This window comes from Felis catus, chromosome D1 (assembly GCF_018350175.1).
Source record: "Felis catus isolate Fca126 chromosome D1, F.catus_Fca126_mat1.0, whole genome shotgun sequence".
NCBI classification, from domain to species: domain Eukaryota; kingdom Metazoa; phylum Chordata; class Mammalia; order Carnivora; family Felidae; genus Felis; species Felis catus.
This window is the reverse complement of record NC_058377.1, coordinates 106,739,749-106,756,194: the sequence shown is the minus strand read 5'-3', so window position 1 is coordinate 106,756,194 and position 16,446 is coordinate 106,739,749. Positions and strand designations below refer to the sequence as shown.

Here is a 16,446-nt window from a genome sequence, read left to right as displayed (position 1 = left end):
CGCTTTTTTTTTGTTTTGGCTGCAACTTTTTTTCATATCGGGTTTTCTCTCGACTGCAGAGAATAATAATTGTATTCTCCCACGTAGTAGTGAACTTATGAAGGAAACTTTTTATTGAGCCCCGGCAGTACGCCAGGCATTGTGATGAATGCTGGGGTCCCACTGTAACGAGCTCACACAGTCCTACCTCTTGGGGGTCCTTGCAGTTCTGATAGACGGAGGGATATTAGTAAAGGAACCACATGGATCAGTGTTCAATCCCCACGGTGACAATTGCCGTAAAGGGCAGATACGTGGACACCCGAGACCACTAACGGGGATACAACTTGGTCACATAGGCCAAGCCCACCCTGGAAGGGCCTGGAAACTTCCACTGTCCATTTTGGTGCAACAATTGGTCCTGACAGGAAACGAGGTCCAGGGAGGCGAGTCTTAGACAACAAGGAGTAAGGAAGCCTCTGCCCCTCTCTCTGGGCCTCCCATTTGGGCCCAGACTCTGTACAGGGCAGTGGGGCCCTCTGACCAGAGTGCGGCAGGCATGGACCCTTCTGGAACCCTCAGATGGGGGCGGATAGTCCAGCCTGGCAGTCTGAGCGGGGCCCCCTTTGATAGTAGCAACTGCGAGTTACTCTCTGTTCTTGAACCTTCAACCTTCTGAGAGTCCTGCGTTTTATTTATTTATTTATTTTTATTTTTTATTAAAAAAAATTTTTTTTCCAACGTTTATTTATTTTTGGGACAGAGAGAGACAGAGCATGAATGGGGGAGGGGCAGAGAGAGAGGGAGACACAGAATCGGAAACAGGCTCCAGGCTCCGAGCCATCAGCCCAGAGCCTGACGCGGGGCTCGAACTCCCGGACCGCGAGATCATGACCTGGCTGAAGTCGGACGCTTAACCAACTGCGCCACCCAGGCGCCCCCGAGCCCTGCGTTTTATAGGGGGGGGTCTTGTGATTAGCGCCAGCCTGGTCTCTGCAGCACGGGGGGGATTAAGGAACCCACCAGCTTTCACATCCTTGAAGGGTACAGCCCAGGGGAGGGTGACATCCTTAGGGCTCAAGCCAGAGGGGCAGTGGCTGCGGTGACCACCATGGAGCGGCCATTCAGTAGGGTCACCGGCGGCAGAGGCTGGCTGAGGAACCGAGAGACCACGGAGCTTCTGAGACCGCACCGAGGGCTTGCTGGGAAGTAACGGAGGGATACTCAGAGGAGGCTAATTCTGTTTTTTAGAGAGAGTTTATTTTTTAGAGACTTTTTAGATTCACGGCAAGATTGAGAGGAAGGTAGAGATTTCCCATACACCCCTTGTTCTCCCCCAGGCACAGCCTCTCCCACCATCAACATCCCTCCCCAGAGGACCCGTGTGGGTTACAACGGACGAACGGCATTGACACACCGCAATCCCTCCAAATCCACACTTTACCTTTGGGTTCACCCTTGGTGTTGTGCATTCTGTGGGTTTGGACGAACGTGTAATGATATGTACCCGTCGCTATGGTCCCATTCAGACTTTCACTGCCCTAAAGACTGAGGTGGCGAATTTTCACCATTCAACCCACGGGCAGCTTGAGCCATGGCAACGTCGGCGTGGAAAGTTAACATACTTCCGTCTGGCAGTCCCAGGTGGGTGAAGACTAGGCCCTGGAGTTGAAAAGGAAAACTGGAAGGAAGGCTGGATGAAGAAGGTTCTCGGAAAGGTGTTGGGAAATGTTTGCGCACCAGGTGGTGTGGCTGTGCCAGGACATAACTGAGTTGTTGGGGCACTTTTGCACCCCGACGGTAAAATGAACGATGTCTCGTGACAACAATGGTGAGTCTACACGGAGCGATGTAGCGTCTACGCGGAACGATGTAGCGTCTACGCGGAGCGATGTAGACCACCCGTTGAATATCTGCTGGTTACCAGACATCAGGAGTCTTCTCCACATCACCTTGCCTTATGTAATCCTTATCCCCGTCCCAGAGAAGGGGGACTGAAGCTCTGGGAGTCCAGAGACTTTCTCAAGGTCACTCAGCTAGAAATTGCGGGGAGAACCCAACAGGTGTCGAAGTAATGTTCCTTCCTTCCTTCCTTCCTTCCTGGTTCAGAAGTCTGCAAAAATATAGTGGAAGTCCTTCTTGAAGATACATTTACTTCATTCGTTGGTCTTGGCACAATTAGCCCATCCTTCAGCCAGTGAGAGAGGGAGAGGGAGAGACAGAACGACAGGTTGCTGGAGGTTGAGGGTCCGGTAGACAGAGGAGCCATGGGGTGTCTCCACTGGTCTCTGCAGCTGAAGGATTTGGGGCTCCTCCGGGCTGTCATTGCTTTGGGGATCATGTCTTCACAAGCGAGTAGCCAACCATGCCTAGAATGCCGAGTCCCAGGGACACCCCTCCTCCAATCAGGGTATGTTCCGCCTGAGAGTGAATAGCCCATGTTCAACATCCACCGCAAATGCAGGCCAGTTCTCCCTCCCTTCCAAGGGCCTGGAGTCTCCTCATCCTCCTGCCCTCTGAGCTGGCCAGCCCGGGAAGATGCTGGATGAGTCAGAGGGGCCCCGGGAGATGGGGTTGTGAACACTTCTTACTGGTGAGCTTGTCAGGGTTTGTCCCGATACCTGGCAGGATGGGTGGATGGGGTCCTTTCGTGTGAGCGTGCTGGGTGAGGACATTTGTTCCTGACTCTGAGTGGGGAGGGAGGAGGCTTTGTGCCTGGTTTCCCAGAGCCCGGGCTCTGGGGCTGAGCCTGGGAACGGCTCTGCAGTCGGGGCTACACCCCTGCGGAGGGAGGGCTGTGCCAAAAGCCGAGGAGAGACTTCAGGAGACTAGGGCCACGGGCAGCGCACTTTGGGTTCACTGTGCATGGTTGCCAAGTGCAGCCTGGAAACTTCTATGCCCGGCCCCACCTCGGCCCTGAACGCCAGGCTCCTAGGTCCACCTGTGACTCAACATCTCCATCTGGAGGGCTAACTGGCCACCCACCACCACACCCAAATTCTGGATTTCCCTTCTCAAACCTGCTCCTCCCGTCCTTATCCTCGTCTCATCCAGGGGCCCCCGTCCACCCAATCAACTGGGCCTGGAGCCCCGGAGGTGCCGCTGTACGATGGAAGGGAGCAGAGACTCCAGAGAAGGACTGCTGGGGTTCGAATCCCACCTCTGCCGCTTATCAGCTGTGTGTTTTGAGACAACACACGCGGAAGACTGAAGGGGTGGGGGTAGATGCCGTGCCCCAGGTCTTACATAGACAAATGCTTGAGCCATTACATAGGCCCGTGGACCTTGAGCACACCCCCTGCCTGTGTGCTCTTTTTCGGAGACGAGTCACGGTGCTGGGTTGGCCCAGACTCTTCCTGACGACCTGTGGGGGCATCACGATCTACCTTTAGAGGCAAAGGATCCCAGAAGGTCAGACTGGCAGGCCTCCAGAGGTCCTCCATCCAACTCCTCCTTCACATGGGGAAACTGAGGACCTGAGAGACAGCGACCTGTCCAAAGACCCTCAGCGGATCAGAAGCGGATCCGAGATTTGAGCTCGGACGGCCCGACTCCCAGCCAGTGGGTCATGGTGAGTCTCCCCTCTGGCCACACAGCCTGGTCACCCCCAGCCCCGCAGCAGACCTCCAGGGGGAGAGGGCTGGCCCCAAAGAGGGTCTTACCTGCCTGCTGTGGGGCACACCGTATCTCAGATCGGTGGCAAAATGCTCACAGTTCTTGCCCAGAAGTCTGTACTCCATCTCCTCACCAATCTTCTTCTTCACAGAACAGATGATCACGTTCACAGGCCGTGGTTTGTACTTGTGGTCCAAGTGGTTGTTGACCCTATAGCGGCAGCGCCCCAGCACGTCCCGCAGGAGCTCTTGTCTCACCACCGCCTTGCTGCTCAGAACGGAGCAGATGATGGAGAAGCTGGCCCCCAGGAGGTCCCCTGGAGTCGGAGACGCATCACGGGGAGCCGCTGGGGAAGCCAAGACCGAGACAGAGAAGGGGCGGGGCGAGGAAGAAGGCCGAGGGGAGCACCCCATCGAGGTGTTGGTGTTTGTCTTTTCACAGATGGGACCGGAGGGGCCACAGATTTTGTTCTTTTTACTTCACAAGCTGTGGGTATTTATTTCAAGACACTGAATGTCACGGCTGCTTGTGCCAGTGTCGTCGTGTCCCATTACACGGATATATATCGGCTATCTGACCAAGCCCTGGTTGCCGAGCATTGAGGTTGTTCAAAAATCTCGCCATTATAGGGGCGCCTGGGTGGCGCAGTCGGTTAAGCGTCCGACTTCAGCCAGGTCACCATCTCGCGCTCCATGAGTTCGAGCCCCGCGTCGGGCTCTGGGCTGATGGCTCGGAGCCTGGAGCCTGTTTCCGATTCTGTGTCTCCCTCTCTCTCTGCCCCTCCCCCGTTCATGCTCTGTCTCTCTCTGTCCCAAAAATAAATAAACATTGAAAAAAAAAAAAAATCTCGCCATTATAGACAATGACAGTCAAACGTTTATAATTAATTCATCTTTGTGCCCTTGTACATTTCTGAAAGAGATCAAGTTTATCTTAGCACCCACTGCGAGGCACACACTGTGCGACTTTTCAGATATTACTTACTACTCTCCTTTTTAACTTTTAAGGTGATGATCTCCATTTGACCACCAATATTGGTGTCGGGCAAGGTCATCCAGAGGATATGACCACCGCTGACCCATGACCTGGACGGCAGCGGTCAGAGGCTCCCCACTCCCTCCCTGTCATTGGAACGTGCATTCTGCTTGCCTTCCCTGCTCCCGGACCCATGGGACCCCGCTCGATTACTCAAACAGGACGGGCATGTTCAAGGGCTGCTCAGGAAGAAACCGACTCAGGTTTTCCCGGTTAAGCTCTTTTCTCAGTTCCTCTCGTTATGTTTTTTGGTTTTTTTTTTTCTTGGAATTTAAAAAAATCTTTGTTTATTTTTGTGAGGTGGGGGGAGGGGCAGAGAGAGAGAGAGAGAGAATGAGAGAGAGAAGGAGACACAGAATCCGAAGCAGGCTCCAGGCTCTGAGTGGTCAGCGTAGAGCCCGACGCGGGGCTCGAACCCACGAACCGCGAGACCGTGACCTGAGCCGAAGTCGGACACTCAACCGACTGAGCCACCCGGCCGCCCCTGGTTGCTCTCATTATGTTAACAAATATTTTGGAAATTATATTTCCAGAGACCCATAGCTTGGCCTGAGGATCCCCCCACTCCCTTGCCGATACTCATCCCCAGGTCAGAGCCTGGAATGGGAAGGAAGTCCTAGCCCCCGTGGGGGCCTCAGCCTTCTGTCTCTTTTAGAGGTTTCTCCACAACTGGGGGCTGGAAGCTTGGAAAAAAGGACCCTGTGGAATGGGAGAGTGGAGATTTATTCAGTGCGTGTGTATTATTTCTTATGTACGTGTGTGCCCGCATCGCACGGGGGTGCATGGGCACACGTGTGTGTGTGTGCACATGTCATATGCACGTGTGTTGCACGTTCTGTGTATATGCACATCTCTGTGTGTGTTGTATGTGTGGGGTTTGTAGATTCGTGTTGGGTATGCTCGTGTGCACACCGAGGGCGTGAACGCCCATGTGCAGGGGAATTGTGCGCGCGCTCCTGAGAGTGTGGATGTCACAAGCTGCGTGTAAAACCCCTTCGCTGGGGTGTAAAACCCCCTCACGCCCGGGTGGCTAAGTGGGTGGAGTGTCGACTCTTGATTTCGGCTCAGGTCATGATCCCAGGGTCGTGGGATCGAGCCCCACGTCAGGTTCCATGTTGAGCACAGAGCCTGCTTGGGATTCTCTCCCTTTCTCTCTCTTTCTCCCCTGCTCCTGTCTGAGTGCTCTCTCTCTCTCTCTCTCTCTCTCTCAAAAGAAACAAAAGAGAAGAAACATTAAGAAATCGTTAAAACAAACAAAAAAACCAAACAAAACCCCTTCACTGAGGCTGGGAGCCCCACACCCTCCCCAGCCAAGTCGGGCAGGTGAGTCACCGGCTTCTCAGACTGGCCCTCAAGTCCTTGTCACACCTCTTGGCTCTGATAGTCCATGGCCACACCAGGCATCTGCCTTCCTCCCCTTCCTCCCCTCTTTCCTGGCCTTCAGCGTCCCACCCCCCCCGGGTGCCACAGCTTCTGAGTTGAGAATTTTTCAGTTGGTCTCCCTTTCTGTGCCTTGATCTTAGCAAACGACAGCCCCCTATCTCTCATTCCAGGTCATCCGATCGGAGCCCCGGGGTCAGTTTACCTTCACCATCTTTTTCTTGCCAATATCCAACAACCAACGCTGACCCTGGAAGTTTCTCCCAAATTCGCTTCCTCGTCCATCTCCTACCCTCCGACTTGGCTCAGGGCAGCCGCTGTCCCTGCCTCTGAGATCCTCACAGCCTCCTTTTTTCCTTTGTCTTTTTAAATTTTATTTATTTTAAGTAATCCTTTTTTTTTTAATGTTTATTTATTTTTGAGAGAGAGAGACAGAGCATGAATGGGGGAGGGGCAGAGAGAGAGGGAGACACAGAACCCGAAGCAGGCTCTGGGCTCCGAGCCATCAGCACAGAGCCCGACGCGGGGCTCGAACTCACGCACCGTGAGATCATGACCTGAGCCTAAGTTGGACGCTCAACCCACTGAGTCACTCAGGCGCCCCTATTTTTTTTCAACTTTTTTTTGGGGGGGGGAAACAGAGAGAGACAGAGCATGAACGGGGGAGGGGCAGAGAGAGAGGGAGACACAGAATCGGAAACAGGCTCGAGGCTCCGAGCCATCAGCCCAGAGCCTGACGCGGGGCTCGAACTCAGGGACCGCGAGATCGTGACCTGGCTGAAGTGAGACGCTTAACCGACTGCGCCACCCAGGCGCCCCAAGACGCCCCTATTTTAAGTAATCTCTACACACAACATGGGGCTCAAACTCACGACCCCGAGATCAAGAGTCACGTGCTCCTCTGAAGGAACCAGCCAGGCCCCCCCCGAACCTCGCAGCCTCTTGACTGTCCCCGTCCCTGCTACCCCACATCCAGTCTCCCCAAGGCCCACTGTGGCCTTCCCAAAGGGCACATGTGGCCTCAAGGCAAAGGGCATGCCCTTTGGGCAGCGGCTCCCAGGCCCTCCTGAGCAGCCCTTCCTTGCCCTCTGCCCCCCCCCCCCAGGATGACTGAATGGCTGTGTCTGCCTCCCATCACCTCCCCTCCTCCCCTTCGCCCCCCACACCAGACACCCCTCTCCGAGAAGTTGCCCCCCAGGGCCCCAGCCTGGCTCAGCTGCCACTCCCTGGGGTCCCCAGGCCCCTAGGACGTCCCCCTCCCTCTGCATGGATCACGTCTTGCTGGCATTCCCTGTGGCTGTCTGCACCTCCCCCGGGGCGGGATCCTGGATGCTGCCCCTCCCCCCTTCACCTCCAGGATCCGGTGAAGGGCCTGGCTCGGCATGGGGGCAAAGGAAATCTCCGTGGGAGAGGGGCTGGAGCATCAGCGGGGCCAGGACCCCCTCCCCGCCCCTCCCCTCTCTCAGCCAGGGCGGGGCAGGGCCAGGGATGGTCACCGTGTTGGAATCAAAAGGGGATTTTTCACTCCGAGATTAAATATCTAAATAAGGTAGGGCCCGGAAACTGTCCACGGTAGCTGGTGGCAGATCAAATGTGACCTGGGGCGCTGCCCGAATAAGGGAGACAGTTGCCCAGGCAATAGCGCCAGGATTTTGTGTTGGCAGGGCTGACAGGACGGGAGGAAAGCTGACATTCAGGACACATGCCCGGGAGAGAGGGAAGGACAGAGCTGAGCAGGTACCGAGCTCGGAGGCCGGCGGGGTGGGGATCCACTCACTTCCCAAGTCCTGGGTCCCCCTCTGCCTATGCACCCCACCCGACGGCAAAGCCCCCAGCCACCCACCCACGGCTCTTCCACGGGAGGCCCCTGGGCCCCACGCTGTGCCAGACGGGGAGCCTCAGCCCCAAGCCCTCCCCGTCCTGCAGGGCAAGGGACTTTTTCAACAACAAAGGGTTTTCCATAAACGCCTTCTAGAGCCTTTCTGAGGTCTGGGGTTAACTGTGCCTAAGGCCAGACTGAGGCCTTTATCGGAGGGGGCCCCCCCCTGCTGTAGAGCCACCAACAGAAAGTTCCAGGGAGCTTACCTGAGCCACGGCTGTGTCTGGTGGTGGTTGCCACTGGTGAGCCGGCCGTTGCACCAAAGTTGAGTTTTGCTTTCGCTTTCCTTTTGACATCACTTAGAAACTGCTCAATGCTAAACTTTTTTTTTTTTAAGAGAGACTAAACATTTCCTCTAAAGGGAAAGCCGGGAATCACCCCCAAACCATGGAATCACTGTGGCTGGTTATTGAACCCAGGTCTGATCTACTCGCTGCACGAGAGAGACAAGAGTGTTGGGACAAGGAAAGTGATTTTATTCGAGAGAGTCAGCTAACCCAGAACGTGGCCTTGTGACGTCCCAATAAACCACCCTCCTGTCTCGGTGCAGGCAGGGGTTTTATAGGAGAGACGTGAAGAGAGAAACCAGCTGATACAAGCGCTTGAGCAGTCAGATGTCTTCAATTAATGGGGGCCAGGCTCAGGTTCCCTAAGAAACTTCCAACAGAATTGATTACTAAAAGCTTCTCACGGGTTGCGGGAGTGACAGGCAAGAATGTGCTGATTATTTTGTGCAATGTGTTTTGTCTTAATGCAGTCATCCCAGTAAAATCTGATGGTCAGGGGCGCCTGGGTGGCTCAAGTCGGTTAAACTTCTGACTTCCGCTCAGGTCACGATCTCCCCGTGGGTGAGTTCGAGGCCCGCGTCGGGCCCTGTGCCGACAGCTCAGAGCCTGGGTCCTGTCTTGGAATCCGTGTCTCCCTCTCTCTCTGCTCCTCCCCCACTCACACTCTGTGTCTCTCTCTCTCTCTCTCAAAAATAAACATTAGAGGGGCGCCTGGGTGGCGCAGTCGGTTAAGCGTCCGACTTCAGCCAGGTCACGATCTCGCGGTCCGGGAGTTCGAGTCCCGCGTCGGGCTCTGGGCTGATGGCTCAGAGCCTGGAGCCTGTTTCCGATTCTGTGTTTCCCTCTCCCTCTGCCCCTCCCCCGTTCATGCTCTGTCTCTCTCTGTCCCAAAAATAAATAAATGTTGAAAAAAAAATTAAAAAAAAAAATAAATAAACATTAGAAATTTTTTTTTTGTTAAATAAAACAAAAATTCAAAGGTCAGCTAGTTTCCCTTCAGGCTTACAGTACAGCGTGCAGGCAGGTGTGATGCGGCATAACGAGGGAGGGAGAAGGGTTCGAGGCAAAATGAATTCAAGATGGAGTTAGTCTTGCTGTAGCTTCAAAGCCCCCCGGAGGCCGTCGGTCAGCTGCCAGCAGCCCCGAGGGGCGCATTTTCACCTGGCAATGTCCAAAAGTGGCAAAGGAAGATGGTTCTCATCACTGGTCTCTTTTTTCTCCTGGGAGTCAAAGCTTTCCCACGATCCCCTGCCTGTCTCGCTCCCACGCCTTCACTCCCCAGCACTGGGTCCTAAACCAGTTGTGGGCTTCCTTGGATCCGAGGCAGGGCTCTTGCTGCCCAGTGAACCGCAGGGCCCTGTGAGCCTGGGGGAAGGCCAGGGGCAGTGTGTGTGTGTGGGGGAGGGGGAGGGTGGGATGGGGAGATGGCCACTGGCGAGGCCACCGATACAGAAGAAGCCCTCACTCACCTCCTTCCCATCCGCTGTCACAACAGCTTTGTTATAAGGCCACACAGAGGCTGGAGACCGTTTGCAAACAACCAGACTGGTTCCCTATAGGATCTGGCAGGAAAAGTGGGGGCAGTTGACTCAGTGACCGGCAGAGAATGTAACAGACTTGCCGACGTGATGCGGACAGAGCCCCCATCGGAAGGAGCTTATGCCTGCGGGGCTCAGGGAGGGCACTGCCTCTGCCAACGTGACCCCCTGCCCCCTGGTTCTCTTGACTAGACCTTCTGACGGTCCAAGGTCTATTGGCTCCTTTGGCCTTGGCCCCAGAACGGCACCACCCATTCTGTTTCCAATGAACTTCATTTGTAAAAGGAGGCTAAGAGACTGGAGGGGCCAAGGGCAGGCTGCCCCACGACGGGCCACCTTGGCTTGAAGGTTATTTTTCAGTTAAAGGCCACCAGATTTGGCAACAGATTCAGGAAAAGCATTTGTCCTCTCGCACAAATGCCGAAAGGAATTTAGATGGGAGACTTGCTCCGGGAAGAGAGTTGTCACCACAGATAACTACATTATGCCATGAACCGGGTATAATAAACAGGGAGGAACCAGCCAGGGCTGTTTGATTAAAGTCCTCTGTGTCTCACCGTCTCTGGGTGGCCTGGCAATTATTTGCTGACCGAATAGTTGTGGATTCCCTGTAGGTACGAAACTAAAGTTGACTTTCTCTTGTTAATCTGTCTCATCTCCATTTAATTTTCAGTCCAGCTCAAAGGATCTTGAAAGGGCAGGGGAAAGCCTTCCCCCCTGATAAGTCACGACCATTCACGTCCCTGCACTGAGGTCACGTTCAAACTGAAAAAAAGAAGAAGGAAAAAAAACCCCACAAAAACCAAAGTAAGTCGCAAGCAAGGTCTTGTCTCTTTCAAGCGGTGTCACTTTGGGCAGTCGCCTCTCTCTCCCGGTCTCAGTTACCTCCTCTTTAAGACGGAGGGCTTCGTCTTGGTCAGGCTAGAGGCTGTGAGTCTGCGGATCTGGAGCCTCTGGAGGGATGGTGACTCTGGTCATTGCTGACCCAGCTGGAGCCACCTCTGTCCCTGGACTTCAGTTGCTGAGGCCTGTCTCCAGGTTCAAAGTTGGTGGGTGGTTTCGGCAGGTGGTCTGTTAGGTGGTCTGTGCCTCTGCCCCCAGCGGCCCTTCCCATGCTTACCCATCAGGGGGACGTGCCGCCGGCCACATCCCTCCTGCCTTTCTTCCTCAAGGGCTCTGCTATCAGGTCTGATCAGGACCCGAGCAGTTCTTGGCACTGACGTGGCCTGACAAATGTTCAGCGAGGCCTGGGAGGTATTCCGCGTGTTGGCTGCCCAGCCCGGATATTTCTAGGGTCTTTCCTCGTTCTAGCCAGTAAGAGATCAGAGCATGAACCTCCCACGAGAACCCGCGGAGCAGGGGGGGCAAGGCAGCGGGGGAAAAGAGGGAGGCCGTGCTGGCTGTCCAGGTTGGGGAGCAAAGGCCAAGGATTATCTCAGCGTCGAACTCGGAGATGACCAAAGTGCGAGGTGCCCGGCACACGGTGTAACCTCGCCTTGCACCTTTATTCAGCAGGGACCCGCTGAGCTCCTCCTGTGTGCCAAGCACCGCTGTAGGCACGCGCCCGTGATCAAAATCAGGCGATAACGAATCTGGGCCACCGTGGCTCTGACTTTCTCATTGGAGAGACTGGACGAAAGTGTAGTAAGGGAGGTATTATGTTAGATGGCCACACGCTGAGCAAAATGAAGAAGAGGATGGGGCTGGGGCTGAGGGGGAGGTGCAATCTCAGGTAGTGTGGGGGGGGACAGCCTCCCTGAGTCATGAACTCAAGGAGGCAGGAAGCGAGCCCTTCGCGTGTATGTACACGCAGAGTGTCCCGGGCAGTGCAGCAGCTATTGCAAAGGCCCTGTGGCCACACGTGTCTGCCAGGGTATCCGGAGCCAGGGAGCGGGTCACAGGAGAGGACAGCCAAGAGGTACGGTGAGCCCTGTTTACATGGGGGCGGCGCTGCCTCCCTAAGGGCGTTGAGTCTTACTCTGAATGAGATGGGATCCGCTGGAGGGTCGCGGCACGGCAGGGATGCGACCTGATTCGGGTAGTTTTTAGAGACTCCCTCTGAATCCTGTGTTGAGAATAGCCCGCGGGGTCCCGGGTAGAAGCAGCGAGAGCAGCCCGTAGTATCCTGGGCAATAGACCAGCGAGAAGTGATTGGATTCTTCATACAAGTCGAAGGTGCAGTTTGCTGGGGCTGCCGTAGCAAACACCACAGACTAGGTGGCTTCAATGAGAGAATTTTATCTTCTCAGGATTCCGGAGGCTGGAAGTTCAAGATCAAGGTGTCCACGGGGTTGGTTTCTTCTGAAGCCTCGTGGCTTGAAGATGGATGCTTTCTACCTGGATCTTCACACGGTCTCCCTTCTGTGCATTTTTATGTCCTGATCTCTTTTCTCATAAGGACACCAGTTGGCTTAGGACCCACACATAGGCCCTCATTTGAACTTAATTACCCCCTTAAATACCCCATCTCCGAATACATTGTGAAGTGTTGGAGGTTAGGATTTCAACACATGAATTTGGGGGGGGGGGCACCTGAATATTCAACCTATGACATTTACCTTCTGGCAAAGCAATGTAATCCAGGTTTGGCTTCTACTTTCCCGGTCCCTCCCCTGGAATCTGCTATTTTTCCAGGCAGCCTGGTGCCTTTTAATGGATAATGGTATGTAGAAAGCAAAATTGGATCATTGAAGTAGTTTGGATTTAATTCCTGTACCTTTTTCTTAAATTATTTTTACTGTTTATTCATTAAAATTTTTTTTAAATGTTTGAGTGAGAGAAAGAGAGAGAGCCAGAGACAGAGTGTGAGCAGGGGAGGGGCAGAGAGAGAGGAAGACACAGAATCCAAAGCGGGCTCCAGGCTCTGAGCTGTCAGCACAGAGCCCGGCACGGGGCTCGAACTCACGAACCGCAAGATTATAACCTGAGCTGAAGTCAGACGCTTAACCGACTGAGCCACCCAAGGGCCCCTGGTTTTCATTTTTTTTGAGAGAGAGACAGAGTGTGAGTGGGGGAGGGCCAGAGAGCAAGGGAGACACAGATCTGAGGCAGGCTCCACGCTCCGAGCTGTCAGCACAGAGCCCGACACGGGGCTCAAACCACGAACCTCTAGATCATGACCTGAGCCGAAGCTGGATGCTTAACCAACTGAGCCACCCAGGTGTCCCAGGTCCTATATCTTCGGGCCAAAAACCTCCTGATGGGGACATAGAGCACGTCTCTCTGAAACAGTGTAACACGCTTCGCTGTCAGGATATTCCTCCGGGGAATCAGGGTGCCTTCCAGTCTGTATCCCTTTCCCTACTGCCAACATATAAGCTGGGATTTGCAGTTACCTAATGGATGAGGAAGACCGGCTCCTTCTGGGGGTGACTGTGGGAGCACAGCACTAAGGTCCCATTAATTTTTGTCTTCCAGACAGTCAGCTCTTAGTGATGGGGGTCCTGAGGCTGGAGAGAGGGAATCAGAGGAAGGGAATCCCCGTGTCATGTGGCCATGGACGCAGTAGGCAGGAGGACCATGTTAGGTCCTGAGAAGAGGGAGGGAGAAAAATAGCTAATTCCCACTTCTCCTGGGTTATACCTGCTGCTCTGACCCACTGAATGTGCTCGCCCGCGAGGCACGTGTATTCACATGCACAGACACAAAAAATAACGCCCGCACACACATAGACAACCAGCAGGCATACGATACACACACACACCCCTGGACAAATGCTTCTCCTCCTCATCTCTCTGGGGGCTCCAGCCCCTGACTCTACCCCGCTGTCCCTGGCTGGATTCACCCCGGAATATCAGAGCCTCGTGGGGGAAGTTACCGCTCAGTCTACACATCTTCCCTCCTCGTCTGGTTTGTTTGTCCGAGGCCGCCCCAAAGCCTGGAGGCCAGGTTGCAATTTTTACCCTGGTTAAGATCATTGCCGGGTGGTCCACGTGGCCTCTCCAGGCAGGGAAACGGTTTTCTATTTGAACAGCAGCCCTGAGTTTCGAATGGAAATTAACATCAGTCCTATGTTCTGATGAGCCAATTAGCCTGTCCTTGTGGAAATGAGACATTATATACGGACCTTTATTCCTAGATGGAACTTACTCTGTATCAGTTGAGTTGCATCTTGTGTGTGTAAAACCCTGTCCTGCGTCTCAAATGTGCCAGGTGACAGGAGGTAAGAGAAAGGTCAGGAACAGAACCTGTGTGTAAAGGATCCACACCTTTCAGCCTGTCAACAGAGACAGGCTGGGTCTTTGCACCTTGTGAGCCTGGTTCCAAATCCTGGCTGCACAACAGCTCAGCAGAGACCTTGGCTAAGTTGCTTAATCTCTTGGAGGCTCAACGGATAAAATGAGGATGATAATACTTACCTTTTGAGGCGATGGAGGTTGGGTAAGTGAGGTTATACATAAAAAGGTAAGCCCGGAAGTGCCTGGCAGAAAGGAAGCACTCAGAAAGTGATGTTGTCTTTCTCTTATTAAAAAAAAAATTTTTTTTAACATTTATTTATCTTTGAGAGACAGAGGGAGACAGAGCACAAGTGGGGGAGGGGCAGAGAGAGAAGGAGACACAGAATCCGAGGCAGGCTCCAGGCTCTGAGCTGTCAGCCCAGAGCCTGACGCGGGGCTCGAACTCACGGACTGCGAGATCATGACCTGAGCCAAAGTCGGACGCTCAACCGACTGAGCCACCCAGCGCCCCCGATGTTGCCTTTCTTAACCAGACAAAGGTACAGTTATTCATAACATCATTTTAATAATAATCAAAACTTGGACACAACCTGAGTGCTCAATATGTTATTTTTATTTTTTTCAGTAGGCTTTACATCCAGCATGGAGTCCAACGCGGGGCTTAACTCATGACCTGAGATCAAGACCTGAGCTGAGATCGAGAGTCTTGGGGCGCCTGGCTGGCTCAGCCAGTTAAGTGTCAGGCCTGCTTGGGATTCTCTCTCCCTCTCCCTCGGCCCCTTCCCTGCTTGTGCTCTTTCTCAAAAGGAATACACAAACATTAAAAACCAACAGAGTCAGATGCTAGGGGCGCCTGGGTGGCTCAATCGGTTGAGCATCCGACTCTTGATTTGGGCTCAGGTCATGATCCCAGGATCAAGGGATCAAGCCCTGCACTGACAGGGACAGCGGGGAAGGGGTCTCATCTGTGAGGAGAGCTTCTCTCTCCTGTCTACTGGGCTATCGATTGCTCAGACTGACCTCTCTCCATTTCTCCGGTAACTGACATCCTAACAGAGCCAAATTCCAGAGATCTGCTTGAAATGTTGTATTCTGACAAGGAGCACTGGGCCACCCGTGTGGGTAATGAAAATGTGCCCTCTGTTCCTTAATCATGAGCCATAATCTGCTCCAGCTTTTGCTGCCCACTCACGAAAACCTTTGGTATTTGAGACGGTGGAATTGACGACATGGATGGGTTACGCAGGCTCTAGAAGCTGGGAGGGGGATGATGAAGTGAACTTTGGTGATCGTAAAACATCCTGGATTGCTATTATTGATGCTTTTGGCCTTGATTAGTATTTATCTGATAGCCAACAACCAAAACCTAAGCTAGATTCTTTCTGAGAGACCAGACAAAGTCGCTGTAAATTTTATATGGAAAAATAGAGGTTTAGGAATACCTAAGTCAAGGTAAAAATGATGGCTAGGAAGAGGAAATATACGAGCCAAACCACGAAATATTAGAGATGATGTTGGTTCAAAGCTAGAATGAATCAAAATAGAGCGTTCAGAGATAAACCTGCGGACGGGTCGGAACATTCCATACAAAGGTCGATTTTAAAAAGATGGAAATTTGAAAAATAAGACTTGCAAGTTAACGGAAAAAAAAAACTGAGGAACCCCGTCCATAAAACAACCATGTTCCCTTCCATGGCGGCACAGTTTTGTATACCACAAAAAATAGACATTTTACCCCACGAAGACTCAGTAGCATTAAAATTCATTTTGAATGATCTCGGATATTGAGTATGTTTTTTACTGTGAATAAACAACCCGATGACAGATATTTCAAGTTACCCAACACCTCTTCATATATGTGCGTGCTCCCTAAGCACGCACACACACACACACACACACACACACATCTCTGACACTATGTTCATTATCACAGAGGAGGGAGGATTTGTAACAAATAATAACAACCTTTCTCACCCCCTGCATTTGGTTCCACTGATGGCTTATTTCCTGCTGAGTTGACGAGTAATATAACCCATGCAGTGTCTGGCAGGGAGACATCAAATCAGTCCATTTACCTTGAACGACAGATATTACGAATTAATTTAGTACCTGTTTCAATCAGGGGTTATTATAAAGGCTAAGAATGGTTACCCTTCATTTCCTGGACTCCCTTGCGGTTAAGATTCCATTCAAGGCTAGGCTGACTGCCCAAACTTGGGTGGCAAAGGAGCCCGTGGGTTGGAGGATCCATTTTGTGAGCTCGGATTGGCTGGCAAGAATTTGGCGAAAGCATACAATTCTTCTGAGTCATTTTTCTGGGGTCCAGTTCATTTCACCTTCTCCGTTCACCATTGGTAATATTACATGCGATTTTGGTTGATGGTCAAGTCTGGGAAAACCTGTATCTAGCTCCCTTCGTATATGAGCTCTAAGATTTGGAAGGATCTTCTGTAGACCAGCCTCTGACTCTGCTCATCTCTCACCTTATTTTTTCTCTGCTATTCTTATGCTTCCATAAGACCGTTGTATCTCATTTTAACTTCTGGCCGTGCACC

The 16,446-nt window shown here is 52.9% G+C and overlaps 1 protein-coding gene and 1 long non-coding RNA gene across 4 annotated transcripts; one reads left to right on the top strand and one right to left on the bottom strand.

Annotated features, from left to right (window-relative positions):
- Window positions 1-1,217: 1,217 nt before the first annotated feature.
- LOC102899075 (phospholipase A and acyltransferase 4) lies at window positions 1,218-4,343 on the bottom strand. Of its 3 annotated transcripts, XR_441359.3 has the most exons (3): window positions 3,642-4,343; window positions 3,366-3,470; window positions 1,218-2,400 (listed from the first exon to the last, which is right to left on the bottom strand). XR_441359.3 is itself a non-coding variant. In XM_019812576.2 (2 exons), exons 1-2 carry the CDS (start codon window positions 4,005-4,007, stop codon window positions 3,435-3,437), a joined length of 402 nt encoding a protein of 133 aa, XP_019668135.2. In that variant the 5' UTR covers window positions 4,008-4,343; the 3' UTR covers window positions 1,218-3,434. The 3 variants fall into 3 exon arrangements, 2 of the variants coding, with proteins under 2 accessions (XP_019668135.2, XP_006937507.2); XM_019812576.2 differs by having other exon boundaries at window positions 1,218-3,470; XM_006937445.3 differs by lacking the exon at window positions 3,366-3,470.
- A 2,884-nt stretch (window positions 4,344-7,227) lies between these two features.
- LOC105261001 lies at window positions 7,228-12,518 on the top strand. Its single transcript, XR_890831.3, has 3 exons — window positions 7,228-7,746; window positions 10,387-10,520; window positions 11,963-12,518. It is a non-coding gene; the product is annotated as an uncharacterized LOC105261001 (long non-coding RNA).
- Window positions 12,519-16,446: the final 3,928 nt, after the last annotated feature.